At 37.8% G+C, this 17,840-nt stretch overlaps 1 protein-coding gene across 5 annotated transcripts in view; it reads left to right on the top strand.

The window, feature by feature from the left end:
* LOC127945181 (extracellular sulfatase Sulf-2) overlaps positions 1-17,840 on the top strand; it is a 137,135-nt gene that overhangs the window by 116,642 nt on the left and 2,653 nt on the right. For 3 of the 5 annotated variants that reach the window (XM_052541790.1, XM_052541788.1, XM_052541789.1), the window contains 13 exons: positions 2,703-2,853; positions 3,428-3,603; positions 5,456-5,584; positions 8,229-8,285; positions 8,403-8,535; positions 11,251-11,482; positions 12,110-12,356; positions 12,438-12,534; positions 12,794-12,888; positions 13,313-13,375; positions 13,453-13,622; positions 14,206-14,348; positions 14,890-15,013. In XM_052541790.1, the coding sequence (XP_052397750.1) occupies positions 2,703-2,853; positions 3,428-3,603; positions 5,456-5,584; positions 8,229-8,285; positions 8,403-8,535; positions 11,251-11,482; positions 12,110-12,356; positions 12,438-12,534; positions 12,794-12,888; positions 13,313-13,375; positions 13,453-13,622; positions 14,206-14,348; positions 14,890-15,013 (1,817 nt within the window). Of the gene's footprint in view, positions 1-2,702; positions 2,854-3,427; positions 3,604-5,455; positions 5,585-8,228; positions 8,286-8,402; positions 8,536-11,250; positions 11,483-12,109; positions 12,357-12,437; positions 12,535-12,793; positions 12,889-13,312; positions 13,376-13,452; positions 13,623-14,205; positions 14,349-14,889; positions 15,014-16,003; positions 16,038-17,614; positions 17,669-17,840 lie in introns of all 5 variants that reach the window. The other 2 variants (XM_052541791.1, XM_052541792.1) reach the window with 2 other exon arrangements.

Genomic DNA, 17,840 nt, shown 5'->3' with positions numbered 1-17,840 from the left:
CAACACAAACTCTTCATAAAACTTGTTTTATGATTCCCATACACCTCTATAACATCGCCACCCTTCTCACTGCGTTTATATTGCAATGAAATATGTCACTTTTTTCACCCTTATAGCCATAGAAATTAATATGCATTTATCATTCTCCTGCTGTCTTGGGAGAATGCTCTACAATTCCTCTATCCTCTCTTAACGTCCCATGAAAAACTCCCGAGACCGACCTCAATCTCTCGTTCAGTCTGCTGCAAACCACCCGCCACCATCCATAATGGCCTCCTGCTAGTCCTGTACTTCTCTGCTCCTTGCCCTCGTACAGTGCTGTATGTGATTAACCCCTCGTTGCCCCCAGACTGCCACAAGGCCACTGCAGAGATATTGTCCAAATCCTCACAGAGAGTCTGAGAGCTTGTATTATTCGTCGGGAAAATCCCCTTGTTCTCATCGCCACGTGATCCCTCTGCACCTGTTTCATCTCCATCATTCCTCTGATGGAGAGAATAATGAAAATATGATCAGAAAACAACAAGAGAGGGAGAAAGAGCGTTTTGAGAAGATTAAAAGGATTATATGTACACCAATAAAGAAGATGAAACCAGAGAGAAAGAGAGAGTAAATTTAAGAATAAAGTTTGATGTTAGCGTGTTGTTAAGCTAATGCCTTTATAGTCTTAACTTAAAAATACAGATCACTTAAACATTGCACAGAATAGTGTATTGTGATAAAACTATATTTTTAAACCTTTCTGTATTGTAGGGCTGTGCCAAAAATCGAATGTGATTTTCATGCACATCTCATCAGCAAAGACGTTTCTGTAATTAGAAGTATATCTCCCAGCACGTGCGTTCAGATCATGGTTGCCAGGTTTTCACAACAAATCCTGCTCAGTTGCTTCTCAAAACTAGCCCAATCGCATTTCCAGGAGGTTCCCCGATAAAAAATTGCTTTCCGAGGTTAAAATTTAAGTTTTATGGCATGGTTGCCTTGGTAAAGCTCGCATTTTAGGGGCTAAATATCACGTTATTTCTATTGGGGTCGCTTCCACACGCGGACATGAAAAACAGCCACAGACTTGGCAACATTGGTTGGCATTTACTACACCGAGCCGTAATTCACTGACAATCTACACAAAATCGATTTTAAAATCGGTGGCAATTCTTTGTCGATTTTGAAAGCGATTTTGTGTTAGTTGTCGGTAGACTACGGCTCTGTGTAGTTACTGCCGCTCCACCTGAACCAGTGTTGCCAAGTCTGCGGTTGTTTTTCATGACCGCGGTTTGAAGCAACCCCAATACCAATAACGTGATATTTAGCCCCTAAAATGCGAATTTTACCAAGACAACCATGCCAGAAAACAAAACGTATATGTTAACCCCGGGAAGCATTTTTTTTTATCTGGGAACCTCCTGGAATCGCGATTAGTTTTGGACTAGTTTTGAGAAGCAACAGGGCAGGATTTGTTGTGAAAAACTGGCAACCCTGATCTGAACACACGTGCTGGAGATAATACTTCCAATTAAAGGAGCGTTTTTACTGATGAGATGTGCATGAAAATCCTATTCGATTTTTTGTACAGCCCTACTGTATTGAATAAAATATTTATCAACTATACATTTTACTCATCTTGAATGAGTGTACTCAGGCAATCCGGAAAGGAACTAGTGCAAAGGATAAAGAAAGCAGATGCAATTTTGACTGTAATACGTGTGTTTTTGTAAAATGCAGAAACTACCTCTGGAAGCTTGAAACATTTTAGACCCTGTTTAACTAAATGTTAATATAATGTGCAGAAAATGTTGATGAGTGAATCATTAAACAAATCAGAATAATTTTTTTTTGTAAATTTTTTTAAATAATAGATGAAAAAACAATCCCCACCGCTGCTTAAATTCTGGTACAGCAGTAGGGAAATATTAATTAAAGTATGTCACATGTTATTATGTGTCTACAGTGGGTTGACCGCACACTCAGTTTTGAATCAGAGCTACTGTCTAGACAGAAAGAAATAGAAACAAGTGACAAAGGACCAGCAGTACATATTTCTTTCAAGTCCCAGTACAGACAGAAATAGATACACTAATGAGAGACAGAGAGAGCTACATCGTCCCTTGTTGTCACTAAGTTGTTATCAGTTTGAATATACGGCACCCTCAAAACAAGGCCAGGCAGCGAGCAGAGCGGCGTGATGATGCTCGCATTGATTTGTCTGTAGAAGGACTTTAAATAATGGCTGTAAACAATAGAGCCAGGGGCTCACAACTATAAAGGTATGGAGTGTAAGTGCTGTTTGTTTCTAATAGGCCTCTCACACCTGTCACAGGAGTGAAGAGGAGGAGCTACAAACTCTTCTCTATCTTTCTATCCCTCGATAATGGTTGAACAGCCATCACATTCACAGAATGTCAGTCTGTCAGTCAGCGCCTGAGAAACCATAAGACTGTAAAATTGCAATGTGTCATTTTCAAGGAGAGAGAGCTCAGTCGATTGCTGTCATTTGTAATTCTGACCATACAAACACACACAGACGCACTTTCACACATTCACGTAGACACATCCCAGCTGTCAAAATCTGTCTTCTTGCTTTCCTCCAACATCCCCAGAACAGAGTCGACAAAGTGTCTCGAGATGCTCTGAAAACTCTCTCGATTTCCCTCGGCCGTGCTTCAGCGCGTCCACTGACTGCCACTCTTCTCTTCTCCTTTCAGAACGCCCAGTTATAACTACGCCCCTAATCCAGACAAACACTGGATTATGCGTTACACCGGCCCCATGAAGCCCATTCACATGGAGTTCACCAACATGCTGCAGCGCAAGAGACTGCAGACGCTGCTGTCCGTGGATGACAGTGTGGAGAAGGTACATCAGTTATACACACGTTACACAAACTACACGAAGTGTGCATAACTATAATACATTTTTATCTAAATATAAAAGTAGAATATTTAGAAACTGTTCTTAACCTTTCTTGAATCCTTTTGAATTTGTAAGAAAACATGGCAACCCTTTATTTTAAGGACCAATTCTCACTATTAACTAGCATGCATAATAAGAAACACATATTGGCTGTTTATTAATACTTATAAAGCACATATTAATGCCTTATTTTGCATGACCATATTTTAGATCCCCTAATCCCACCCCAAAACTAAATTTAACAACTACTTCACTATTAATATGGAGCAAATTATTTATCTGTATGAATTATTTCCCCAGTTGTCAACATTTCCACATTTACTCCAAATATACCATGGTGATAAATAATTATAACTTTTGTATACCATTGTATTTGCATTGTATTTTACCGTACTTTAACAGTTACTTTAACAGTTACTTTAACACGCTTTTGTCTTGCTTTTCTGCAACCACAAAAGAAGCTGTTGTACCTTATCATTTATTCAATCATTGTAATGTCTCTTCTTTCTGAATGTAGATATACAACATGTTGGTTGACACTGGGGAGCTGGACAACACATACGTGATCTACACAGCTGACCACGGGTATCACATCGGTCAGTTCGGACTGGTCAAGGGGAAATCGATGCCCTACGAGTTTGACATCAGAGTTCCCTTTTACATCCGTGGCCCAAATGTGGAGGCAGGAGGCATGTGAGTGCTCTCACTTGTGTGTGTGTGTGTGTGTGTGTGTGTGTGTGTCCGATGACGGCATCCAATAGACAAGACAAAGAAACATAGTGGTTTTAGATGATAGTACCACAATAAATCAATGTACATATATGTATCCATATATTTATTTATATAAATACAAGAAATGTATATAATGTAATAGAATTGTAATGCAATGCAGAATTGATTTATGTCTATAGTAATTTGTGTTTTGGTACAGAGGCCCGAGTTACTCTTTAATGAGGTCTGATGTTGATTTATGGGGTTTTAATGACTTTCCAATGTCCTGCTGTATAATGAGAGAGGGAATGAGATCATGTTGCAGGCCATATTTGAACCTGCATCCCCACGGGAGCACCAGACCAGAGCTCTGTTTAAATGTAGAAAACTCGCTCTCTCTTTCTCTCATCAGTATTTTATATCATTACTCACTAGTCTGCTGTGTGGTCTGGCTTCTCTCTTTCTCAGAAAAGCTGATTAACAGCAGTAAAGTCCACTCATGTGAAGACCGCAAGACTTTTTACCGTGCAAGAAAGCCACAGAAAAGAGGATAAAGTGTTTGGCAAGAGTCTCAGGGTGAGAAAGGCACAGCTGGGGCCAGTTCAACATCAGATGAGCCTTTAGGCAATAAAATCAGAGCGAGAGGAGCCTTTACTTTTTGAAGACTGAGCCGATGTGATTGGATTAATCTCCACTGAGGATTTGAAACGGCCAGTTGAAACTGACGTCAGTTTCTGAATCATTTTTTTAATCAAAATGAACAGCCACATTAGGGGTTTGATGTGCTCTTCAGCGTCAGAAAGTGAATGTTTCATTACATTTATTCATTTAGCTGACGCTTTTATCCAAAGCAACTTACAATTGCTATATATATCAAAGGTCACATGCCTCTGGAGCAACTAGGGTTTAAGTGTCTTGCTCAGGGACACATTGGTGTCTTATAGTAGATTCGAACCCGGGTCTCTCACACCAATGGCATGTGTTTTATCCACTGCGCACATTACGAATAAAAGTATAAAAAGAGAAACAAATAATAATAATAATAATAATAATAATAATAATAATAATAATAATAATAATAATATATAAAAATAAATACAAATAAAAATGCATCAAAATTTAAGAAAAACATAATATAAAATAGTTTTTATCTATTATATCTATTTCTAATTGTTTTATTTTTTTCTACTCTATTATAATAAAATATATGTATTATTATTATTATTATTATTATTATTATTACTATTATTAGCTTGTTTTAATAATTGACAATTCAATAAATTGTTAAAAATGTTTGAAAAGAATCAGCATTGTCATTACAGCAGTAATAAAGTCCCCAAAAATATCTTTTGGGGACGTTTGAATATTGTTTTGGACAATGGGGAGCCTCGCTTGGAGTCAGACGCTTCACATTTATCTCAATGGCAGTTGCTCAGGGGGCACGTGTAGCCTTGAAAGTATGTGACCTGCATGCTGCCATCTTTGCTCATGGACAGTGTGCATCTGATTGCCCAATACTTCACTGGGTATACAACCATCTTAAGTGATGTTGCAGAAATTAGGAAAATAACCCACCTTCTGTATCATTGTGCACCACATCCGTGGATGATGACTTTTCAAAGACACTAAGTATATTGTTGCATAATGCATACTGTTTTACATACTAATCGTGAACAGTATGCACAGTAGGATATTCAGTGTAGTACAGCTTTTTGAGCAAGTCCTAGATTTCTCTGTTTGTCTCACCGTCTCTGTTATCTGTCAGTGTTTATGTACTGCTCGTCTGGTTTATGACCATTATATCAAATGGCGACCCCCTCTTCTGTTTCCATAGCAACGCCCACATCGTGTTGAACATAGACTTGGCCCCCACCATCCTGGACATCGCAGGGATGGACGTTCCCCCAGACATGGACGGCAAGTCCATCCTCAAGCTCCTGGACACGGACCGCATGATGAACCGGTGAGGGTGCCTCCCGAAGTGTGCCTTTTATTTTTTTATTTTTTTGAGTATTTCGGAAGCTGAGAGCCAAGCGCTTCCTTGGTTTCATCAGCAGAACAAAATAAGTTAACTCAATTGGTATAGTTTGAAGAAAATGGAGGTATTGAAAAACTGATGAACTGTCCACAAGCCTGGAGATATGAAGAAAGCTTGGTATATCAAGGGGTGATTTCACTAATGCTGGGTACACACCAAAAGAAAAATAGGGATGATTTTGGGCTGATTTCCCCATTTCTGTCAATCCAACTATGTCCCGATTATCTTCATGGTTCTAAGAGTGTCTGAACCTGATCGGAAGAATGTCGGAGCCGTCCCGATCGTGAATCGTAAATATTCAACATGTTTAATATTTAATATTAATATTGCTCCTCAGTGTTATCTTTTTAGGAATCAACAGCACTAGCTACTTCTCTATATTACTTGATCAGCTGGTAATGCGGAGTTCCCTGAGGATAGCGACACACTACATTTAGTTTAATCCTAAAGCTATCAGAGGTTTTAGGAACAACACCTCGCCTCGCTTCGTTGTCATTGAGTGGCAGCAGATGGCGGTCTGCCAGGCATCCTACTGGCACAACCCCTCATCACCGCCAGACCTGCTGAAATCTCATCTCTGCACTCTTCCTCTAGCCAGCGTACCTCTTTTATTTCAGATGAGAGGAAGAGATGCGTACCTCAGCAGGAGGGGGGGGGGGCAGGAAATAAGAAATGCAGAGAGAAAGAGGGGCTTTCAGGAAAGATGAGTGACAGTGAGAACGAGGGCTTGCACTCAGATAGACACTCATTAGATATAATATAGATTTCATCAGTTTCCACGTGTTTTTGGTTTTAAGAGCACCTCTAACAGTTTCTAGGGTCTATTTTTGCCATATCACTCACCCCTAACTAAAAATACACTACATATAATGATTTTAATTCATGATGAGCTTGTTTTAATTTCAGATTTTTTTTTTTTTTTTTTTTTTTTTTTTTTTTTTTTTGGGAGGGGGGGGGGGGGTCTCCACCTTATTTTTAAGGCTTCCAGTGTCATTCACTTCCAGCTATTTTTAACTGTACAAAACGGGTCATTTTGGTGTTTGATATTGCAAACTAGTGTATCTTACCATGTTATTTTAATGTATTACCTCAATTAGGAACACACTGGTTTGTAGTGCAAACAGTTTTACCACTTTGGTATTCTTCTGGTTATTTCCCTTCAGCGGTTAATGAGCCGTAAGTCTCGCACATTCACAGAAAACGGCTTACTTCTGCGTTTAAAAATAAGGTGAATGAAGTGATATCACAATCAAAAAGGCTCATTCAGAGATTGATATTCTAGAAAAGAAAATAGTAAGAAGTAAAAGAAAGTACTGCTTCACTGATTTTATTGAAGCATGTTTCTGCCACTGAATAAAAAAATAAAACAAGGTAATTGCGATGTTTTACCTCCCATGCTGACTTTTTTTCTCAGAATTGCGAGAAAGGTCAGAATTGTGAGATATAAATTTAGAATTGAGAGTTTTAAAGTCCAATTCTGAGGGGAAAATTTCTCAGAATTGAATTTATATCTCGCAGTTCTACGAAAAAAAGTCAGAATAGCGAGTTTATATCACACATTTCTGACTTTGGAACATGCACTTGCGAAAAAAAAAAAAGTCAGAATGAGAAGTAAAAAGTCGCAATTACCGTGTGTAACAAAGTTCGTAGTATGGGAAGGAGGCAGCGGGAACCTGCGAACATTTAAATACAACTTTAATAACAAAATAAACACGCAACAGCGCTCCTCGCGGATGACTGCCGCGCACAAACAAAAACCAAAACACAAAATAAAACCCAGGCCTGGTCCTCTCTCGTCTTGCACTGCCGTCACTCCTCCTTTTATCCTTCTGGAGCTCCTCCGTGGGACTCGAGACTGGTGAGTGGTGCAGGTTTCGCTCATTATCGCTTTCACTCCCCCAGCCTCGCTCCGTTCCCACGGCTCTCGGCCCAGACGAGAATTTTTTATTCATTGGTGGAAATGTGCTTTTATTAATAAACTGACTTTGTGGTGGAACCAACATAACAGAACATTAAGAACATGAAACAGGAAATTATATCATAGTGAGGACCCTCATGACACAATTTTAAAGTATCATTCATGTCCATTACGCAAATAACATGGAGCAAAGTACACATAACGTCAGCTCTGGGGTTTGTGCAATGATGGCAAATACCACTAACAATAGGAGTCTGAATAGGAGAAAAGGCCAGCTGTAACATTCCCGAATCTGGCTGAAGCTCCTGCGGAGATCAGAGAGGTGTGTGAGAGCACCGATCGATAGCTCATATCTGTACAGAAGGTCAGGAGGTGCACACAGCACTTGTGTTTCCTCATCTCCTGTTCTTCATCAGGGATAGTAGAGGCGAGGAACAACACTTTCAATTGCAGGCTGGATTTCCGTTTAAGCTGTTTGTCATTTTTGTGCATTACTACTTTTTTCACTCTCTTTCAATCTCGGTCTCAATTTGTTGGATTTAGTCATCATTTGAGTTCACTGAGAAACGGGCAATTTCTGGCCAATTTGCTGTTCCAGGTGATCAGTAACAAAGCCGTAGATCATTATTCATCCGTCTCTCCTAATTGCAGGTTCCAGCTCAACAAGAAAGGAAAAGTGTGGCGGGACTCGTTCCTGGTGGAGAGAGGGTGAGTCAGTGCAAATTAAATGTGAAAACAGCCCGAGAGCTCTGGGTTTTCGGTGTGAAAGGTCAGCGTATGTTTATTCAGATAACATGAGGTTTTGCTTTACTTCTCTGGTGACAGAAAACTGCTGCATAAAGTGTTGAATGATGAGAAAGATATGGCCCAAGAGGAGAACTACCTTCCCAAATACCAACGCGTTAAAGACCTGTGCCAGCGCGCAGAGTACCAGACGCCATGTGAACAGATCGGTCAGGTACAGCAACAAACACACAGAAGAATCCTTCCTCTTCATTTTTTTTCTGACAACCTCTGACATAATAAATTAAATTAGACAGGATTACAACCCACTTTTCCACAGTATTACAAGTCCAGTGTTTCAGACTTAACATTCATTTGTTGATGCATGCATTCACCGACCAACAAAATCCTGAGAGCCGAAAGCAGCAGATATAAGGATTTTGGACATTCCACATCATAATGTTATTGTTTTCCTTTTGATTTTGACTTGCAAATGAGCAAAAACTCTTCTGCTGACCTCAATATGTCACATAGACTATTTAAAACACTAAAATCTCACGTTCAATCGTTTGTGCATAACATAATAAATATTCATGAGCTATGTCTTCACCAGCTAAAGCCATCAGAACCAGGACGTCTGTGAACTACTTCTACCCACCACTCAGGAAAACACCTTAGCAGTGTGATATTTTAAGTTTTTTAACAATACATTGATTTATTATATTTATTTACACGGTAGACCAATCACAACAAACTGGGCCATCAGACCAATCAGAGCAGAGTAGGCTCACAGAAAGGTGGAGTTTAGAGAGACTGACTGTGTGTGTGTGTCTGATGTCTTATGAAACAGAAGTGAGAACAGAGAGATGTCTGAGCTGTCAGATCAGACACCTGAAATTTCATGCTCTCATTTTCACTCTAACAAGACTGGCCCACTGTAGTCCTCCAGGGACCTGCAGCCCGCTCCTGCATTATCTATTCTCTCCATCCCTTTCTCTTTTTTCCATCTCTTTATTTTTTTTTTATGTCAGGCTTTATTCCTCCATCGGCTTTTCTCCTTTGATCAGGGAACAGTCTGTCGTCACAAACCTTCACACCTATGCAAAGCAAGAAAAAGTCTAAATTTCAAAGCAATTAAAAGGGGAAACTGCACCTGGAGAAAGTGTTGTTTGTGTGAACCAGCTGTCTGCATTGTTTTAACACCTTATTTACTTAAAGGGATATTACACCAACTCTATTGCCTTTGTTCCCACCACCTTTAGTGATCATTATCAATAAGATATTATTTGAAAACTTTTTGTAATCTTGACAAAACACAGTCTCAGGGTTCCATAATAGATTACTTTTTTGTGATAGAAGTAATATTATGACAGAAATTAATGAATTTTGACAGGATTCAAAATTCATCAAAAAAATAAATGATGTGGTGTTTGATGTTTTTGGTATAGTGCCTAAACAAAATCTCACTGGAATTTTTTTTTTTTTTTTTTTTTTTTTTTTTTTTTGTGATGTCAACTTCAAATTTGGAACGTGACTTAGTAAGATATATGGCTTTAGTTTTATAGCAATTCTAGATTCCAAAATACTTTGTAAAATATTTATTTTATATATAATGTACAGTATATTTTGGTGCAGTACATTTTCTCAAATTTATCTGTATAGTGCTTTTCACAATTCGTTGTGTTTCAAAGTAACTTTAGAGGAAATTATGATGTTGATGTTTATAATATTTTAATATCTTGGTCACACTTTATTTTAGGGTCCAATTCTCACTATTAAAAAACCATCAACTATGACTTTTGCCTCAATTAACTCCTTATTTGCTGCTTATTAATAGTTTATAAGGTAGTTGTTAAGTTTAGGGTATTGGGTAGGATTATGGGTGTCATGCATTATATGTACTTTATAAGTACTAATAAACAGCCAATATGTTAATAATAGACATGCTAATAAGCAACAAGTTATTAGTGTGAACTGGACCCTAAACTAAAGTGTTACCAATATCTTCATGTCTTACGGTTGCATTTAACAGATTAGAGCCAGAAAGTAATATAGTTTACATTTAGAAATATATTCCATTTGTTGTTATTAACACCATAAAGTGCATTAAACACAGTTGCCTCAGTTTCCCAAACTGGGGTTTGTGAAAGAACTTATGGGGGTTCACAAGTTTAATAAAAAGTCAATATTTAATTAAATCATAAAAATCTCAATTAAATCATTTTTACCTACAACAATAAAAAAAAAAAAAAAAAAAAAAAAAACACTTTATAAATTTATGAAATAGTATACCTGTTTACCTGCATGTCATTTGACCATTGGAATTATATGTAATCATGTAATCAAAATACGAGTATTTTAAAACATAATTTCTGGAATCTGATTAAACATTCAGCATTACATATAATCAGTTAATCTGCACTGTATATATCCAACGGCAAACACAGAGCTGTGCAATAATACAGCTGGTTAGTAATAATAATAATACAGGATGATATAAAATAGCACCTGCTACAGAATGTTGGATTGGCACTTATAGGTTCCTTCTTTCATTTACAAGCCCATGTATTTAACAGCGAGGCCACTAAAAGCGACAAATATGAAAGGCATGTTTATCTCATCTCTCTGATCGTGTGCAGCTCCAAGTGCTGTGTAACTTATGTTCCCCATTAACGACTCTTTTTAACAAGGTGGATGTGTGTTATTCACACAGGAATGAGCTAAGATTAAGATAATTTGTGTAAGATAAATAAGATAAGTGAGTCATTTCAAGAGAGCTGGCTTTCTATAAAAAAAAAGGTATGCTATGGTATCAAATGGCAATGCTATGGCACTTTGATATGCATCATGTTGTTAAACGATGACGTATTCATGTACTATTATATTCTAGGTATTCTCGATTATATATATACACGTGCATCAGTGTGTCCCTCTTTGTCTGTCTCGGCAGAAGTGGCAGTGTGTTGAAGACGCCACAGGGAAGCTGAGGTTGACTAAATGCAAAGGCATGGCCCGTCTGTCTGCAGTGCAGAAGCCATCTGTATCCAGCATTAAATCACAGATTTATCTGCAGAGCATGAGCGCTGATGTCAGCGTGAACTCTGAGCCTCAGGGCTGCAACTGCGAACCCAAAAGCTACAGACTGAGCACCTTCTCCAAGAATAAGCTGCTTGCCAAAAAGAGTGAGTACGAGTAGACACTGAGCAATAAACTCACACAGCAACAAGTGCTCCAAAAATCATCCGGGATGCACACTGAATTATTCTCGTAGCCTCTGCTGCCCTCTAGTGTAAAAAAAATATTAGTCATATACGTGTGTGTGCGTGCGTGCGTGTGTGATTAATGATATTCAGATCTATTATTATTATTATCAAATTAATATAATATATTTCTTTATCATTAGAATTAAAATATGTGTATTTAATGTAATGAATCATATGTTTCAAAATACATTACAAATAATAATTATGTATAAACACTACCTTTCAAAGGTTTGTTGTTGGTAAGTTTTTATTAATTCTCTCATGCTTACCAAGGCTGCATTGATTTGATCAAAAATACTGTAGAGTATTAATATTTTGAAATATTTTTATAGATTAAAATAACTGCTGAACTAGAAAATAATGTCTGGAATATGTAGTAATATAATTATGTATATTTTATTTTATTTTATTTTATTTTTTAATGTTTAAAGACCTGACTTGATTTGTTAAAAAAATAAAAAAGTCTTTATGTTATATTGTATCTAACATGAAGAAAAAATAAGTAATCGACGAGTGATAATGGCAAGTCCTGCGTTTGATTGACAGAACTGAAATCACTGAAGAGCTACTCCAGGAACCGCTTTACTCGTGCTGCTTCCCTGGAGATGGGAGGAGACCTGTACGCAGTGGACCTGGATCATGAACACCGGCCCTCAGGCCCCTCGGGCCCCAGGAACCTCAGCCTCAGGCAGAACACAGCGGACGAGGACGAGTTCAGCGGTGTGGGACCCACTGCAGTCAGCCAGACCAACAACAGCCTCCCTGTGCCCTCCTCTATCAAAGTCACTCACAGGTGAGGAGCGAGTGTGCTTCAGTATTATGGACCAAAGAAGGAGTATATGCATCAAAGAGAGTGTGTGTGTGTGTTTTTCAGATGTTTCATTTTGGCCAATGATACAGTAAAATGTGACGTTGGTCTGTACAAATCCCTGCAAGCATGGAAGGACCACAAGCTCCACATCGACCACGAAGTATGACACACGCTCACATGCATTTTGTTCCAGATCTGTAAGACTTTCTTCGTTCCATGGAACATAAAAGGGGAAGTTTAGCTGAATGTTATGAACAAAAAGTGAACAATGACAAGCTCCAAGCTAAAAAAAAGACAAAAAAAGCATCAGTAAAAGTTTATACAGTTTCACACAACTCATGCATCATATTCCTTTAAGTTTCATTTATATTGCATATGTTATATCATTATGTAGCCAACATTTTCATCTCTTTTCCCAGATTGAAACGCTCCAGACAAAGATTAATAACCTTCGTGAGGTCAGAGGTCATCTGAAAAATGCAAGACCTGAAGAGTGTGACTGCAACAAATACTAGTGAGAGTCACATCTGTCTGTTGTTATCTCTTTACTGGTGTTCTGAGTTTGTCCAATGTATGCAGATTCATTCATATTTTGTACAATTATTAATCACAGTTAAATAATTGCATACAAATCCTATTAGTATTTAATTCTTATTATATGTTTTACATTTAAATTAATGTATTTAAAGTAATGTATACCTTTATTGTATATTCCGAACATACATTTAGTATATAATCAAATAAATAAATCAAATAAAATATATTTAATAATAATAATAATTAAAAAATACATTTTATCATTAAAATTAATTGCATATTTTATAAAAAAAAAAATACAAATTCTAATATATCAGATACTGTATTATTTTAATATATTCTGGTTATAATTCTATTTTGTCATGACTTGATGACTGTGATGACTTTGTCTTCTCTTTTAGTTACCAATCCAATTACAAGAGTAAGCTGAGGAAATACAAAGCAGGAGGTGTCCATCCCTTCAGGTGGGTTTCTGTGTCTCTATGTGTGTGTGCGTATAGATGCATGATTACCGTTTTGATGATTCTCTCGGTCTCTGTAGGAAAGGACAGGGGAAGGATAAGAAGGCCTGGTTGTTGCTGGAACAAAAGCGCAGGAAGAAGCTGAGGAAGTTACTGAAGCGCCTGCGTAACAATGACACCTGCAGCATGCCTGGCCTCACCTGCTTCACACACGACAACCAGCACTGGCAGACCGCCCCCTTCTGGACACGTGAGACACACACACACACACACACACACACACACTGACTGCGAGTCTGGACAGGATCATGTAGCATGATTTTTCAGCATCCAGGTTACTCCGTTACTTTCACTGAGAAACCTTTGGTGTCAATGCACAGACAGGAAGAGCATGGGATATTTATTGTCTTGAAATGATATATTAGAGGACAATACTGTCATTATGATATATATAGTATGTAGTATGATTTTCAACTTAAACAGCCACAATCATTTGGAAGACTACAACACATGAAATCTGTAAAGCATTTCTACTGTTTTCTGGTCTGTCTTTGAAATAAATACTTGTGAATATGAAAAAATATGGTCATGCAGATTCAGAATGAGGCATTAATATGTGCTTTATAAGCGCAAAAAAGAAAATGCTAGTAATATGCATGCTAGTTATAGTGAGAATAGGTCCTTAAAATAAAGGTGTTAGTGTAAAAAAAAAAAAAAAAAAAAAAAAAAAATATATATATATATATATATATATATATATATATATATATATATATATATATATATTGCTTTTACAACTGTAAGTGTCTCACACTTTTAATCTTTGTTTCCAGTGGGGCCATTTTGTGCGTGCACCAGTGCCAATAACAACACCTACTGGTGCATGAGGACCATTAATGAGACACACAACTTCCTGTTCTGTGAATTTGCTACTGGATTCCTGGAGTACTTTGACATCAACACGGATCCATATCAGGTCAGTGCTCATATATAAAGACAACATCAAGTCACCACAGAACATCTTTGCTTTCTTAATAAATGTCTCTGGTCTTGTACAGTATTCATCAGTGCATCACATTTGCTGTATTTGCACCATAGTGTCATTTCAACCACATCTCAGATCATCGTGATTTTGAACTCCTTTACAATGCTCCTGAGGCTATTTTCAAAGCTAATGTTTTCTAGATGAATAATGACAACATATTAATGCATGGTTTGCATAATTGTACAAAATAACAGTTGGAATGGAAATGCACAGTAAAATTATTCCGCTTACATGTGATAATTACTTGATTTTCTTATTTGACACGTTAGTAAACAAGTACACTGAGTTTTGAAAAAACTTCATTGGGAGCAAAAAATGTTACCAAAAGTGAACATGTTCTATTAATTGCTGTTTAATGGTGCATCTCTCTCTCTCTCTCTCTCTCTCTCTCTCTCTCTCTCTCTCTCTCTCTCTCTCTCTCTCTCTCTCTCTCTCTCTCTCTCTCTCTCTCTCTCTCTCTGTGTGTGTGTAGTTGGTGAATGCAGTGAACACACTCGACCGGTTCGTTCTCAATCAGCTGCATGTTGAGCTCATGGAGCTCAGGGGCTGTAAGGGACACAAGCAGTGTAACCCTCGCACACGCAGCCTTGACATGGGTGAGTCACTCACACACACACACACAGAAGTGAAAATACACTGCACATACTGTATGCATACACACTGCTGCATCATTCTGCTAGGCATCTGGCCCAGAGGTTCAAACACACTGACTAATACATGTGCCACACACACACACACACTTACCTCTGCAAGTACCAAGGCACAGGGTTACATGGACTTTCACATCTTCATCATTATCATCCTCACCTGATCCCTGGCCCTGCCTTGCTTCCTGTCCTCCTTGTTTTAAATGCAAACAGAAACTCGTACGTCACCTGCTGAGCTGCTGTCCTGAAGGGACTGAAGCATGCTGTCTGACCATGTCACCTTGTCTTTAGTTGTATCTGACATGTACTCAGACGGATGTGACTGAACTGAGCTTTTAACAGAAGTGATCATTCCAGTGATCATTAGTCTAGCTCATATCTGACTCTACGTTAAATTGTTTCGTCACACAACCTGTCAGTGATGACATCTACATCATTTGGTAAAATGAATTTGTACAAAAATAATTCGAAAAAGATTTCTTGGGCACTTGATCTTTGAAATTAAATTTTTTTTTTTTTTTTAAAGTAGCTAGCTGTGCACAATTTTATTGTTAGTTGCATTTTGTAATTTACAGTATATTTGGCATCGCTTGACTTTGTTTGGGAAGCACGTTTTATAGAACAGATTGCCATAAAAAAAAAAGTCAGTTGAGATTTTATTGTGCATGACAGCCATCTGAAAGGGATCAGAATTGCAATTCATCAGCTCAAGATGAACATTAATTCTCTGCATCTGCACACTGAGCCTGCAGATTTGTTATTTTCCAAAAGCTCATTGATTCCCGACCCTTGCCATTGTTCTTGGCACTGCCAGATTTCACATGACCCTTGGACAGAAGCCCAGAGTTGTTTTTCCAGTGATGGCATCTGAAACATTAATGGGGCTGTACATCACATTGTTCTTACACTCTCTAACCAATGATATTGTCTCTTCTTCAGGGGGTAAAGAGAGAAGCAGCTATGATGAATACAGGTATCACTGCCAAATGAATTTAACCCCGTTGTAGACTAGAAGGCTACTGTGAGAATGATGAAGATACTAATCCACTTCTGCCGCTCTGTTGTAGACAGCTTGGAGCTTAAACGTGAATGTTGAATAGTCTGATGCACATCACACACACCTAAAGGAATACACTCCTCACTGTCAAATCAAGGAGAAGACCTCTCTGTCAAAGAGGATGATGTAGAAACTAGAACGGATTTGATATCACTTGTTTTTAAAGGAATGTTTGGCTCTACTCTAGAATAAGTCAGAATGCATAATAATAACTTATTCTTCAGTTTGTAAAAATAAAAACAAGGTATTGTAATGCACGTACAATGGAAGTCTGTGGAGCAAAATATTCTGGTATATTTAAAAGCACATGAATTCTTCTGTACAACAACAAAAAAAAATGCTTTATTTGTGTTGCACAGCTGTCTAAAACACCCTTTAATGCAAACTGTAGGTGGATGAACTTCCAGTTAGTAACCTGCAGGTGGCGTTTTTCACGTAAAGATTCTTTCTGGTGTCCATCAATTAAGTAAAACGTCACGAAGTATCCTGTCTTTGCTCCACAGACTTAATTGTAACTGTAAACCATTTTTACTTGGTTTTAGAGGATGACCGATGAATTTTGTTGATAATTAGGTTGGGAAAACTATTTTTTGAAATGTGAATGAAATATAGTGCTAATAATTGGTACAAAATTAACAATAAATACTTAAGATGATTATTGAATAAAACTAAATTAATCCGTTTAGAGTATTGTCATATGAAATATATGTATAATGCACAAAAAAGGGCTGAAGAAAAAAATCAATAAAATTGGTAACTGGTGGCACCAATTAATCAGTCAAATCAGTAACAGCAAACCTCAAACAATCTGATATTATTTTCTGTGGTGACTCGCAGGACACAGATTAACTAATGAACCCAGAACATTTATAAAATGGCAAAAAATTTACATTAGATGAACACTGTCAGACTCCAGGGGGCAAAATGTTCATCCAAAATATGGGAAACGTTGTTTGAAACAAGTTTAAACAGAAAAACAACAAAATAATATAAAATAAAGAATAAAAATATCAAATAAATTGCATGCAAAATGGATTTCAAGAAATTGGGAGATCATACATGATTAACAAATCCCCAGGCCAGGGATACATGTAATATCATAGAGGTTTATTTATATCACACTGCCATTCAGAAGTTTGGGGTCAGTACATTTGTCATTACATTACCTTTTTCTTTGCTAATATTTAGTTCTTATGACCAACCAAACCCACCCACTCAGTATGTGGGTCCAATTACAACCACTTCAAGTCGCAAATTACTTCCTTGACAGATCAGATGTCTTCTCTTTCAGATTCTGTTCTCTCTCTCTTTCTTCGCCTTTCTTGTTGTGTCTCCCTCTCTCTAGCCCTGTTCTGTGCCTTGCATGTATTCAGCCTTGGGTGTTGTTGTGTGAATGTGAAAGCCTTTGAGTTCTCTGATTGGCTCTGTCTCAATCACATGCTTGAGTTTGGGGGCAGGGTAACAGTTTGTCTTATCGTTGCTTGTCGCATTAGGCAGTTTCATCGCCGGAAATGGCCTAAAGTGAGGAAGCCTGTCTCCAAATCGCTGTGAGTTTGGATAATAATTCTGCTTCTCGTCCATAGGATACAATGTCACCAAGCCACTAGCTTGTCTGAATCACCTCTCTCTTTAATTTCCTTTCTCCTGAATGCATCTGTCTGGCCTGCATGCTACAGCATTAGTTCATCTGCATGGGAACTGTTTGAACTGTTTGTTTCT

The sequence above is a fragment of the Carassius gibelio genome, chromosome A23 (assembly GCF_023724105.1).
Source record: "Carassius gibelio isolate Cgi1373 ecotype wild population from Czech Republic chromosome A23, carGib1.2-hapl.c, whole genome shotgun sequence".
NCBI classification, from domain to species: domain Eukaryota; kingdom Metazoa; phylum Chordata; class Actinopteri; order Cypriniformes; family Cyprinidae; genus Carassius; species Carassius gibelio.
The sequence above is the reverse complement of the archived record's forward strand: the minus strand, read 5'-3'. Positions and strand labels throughout refer to the sequence as shown.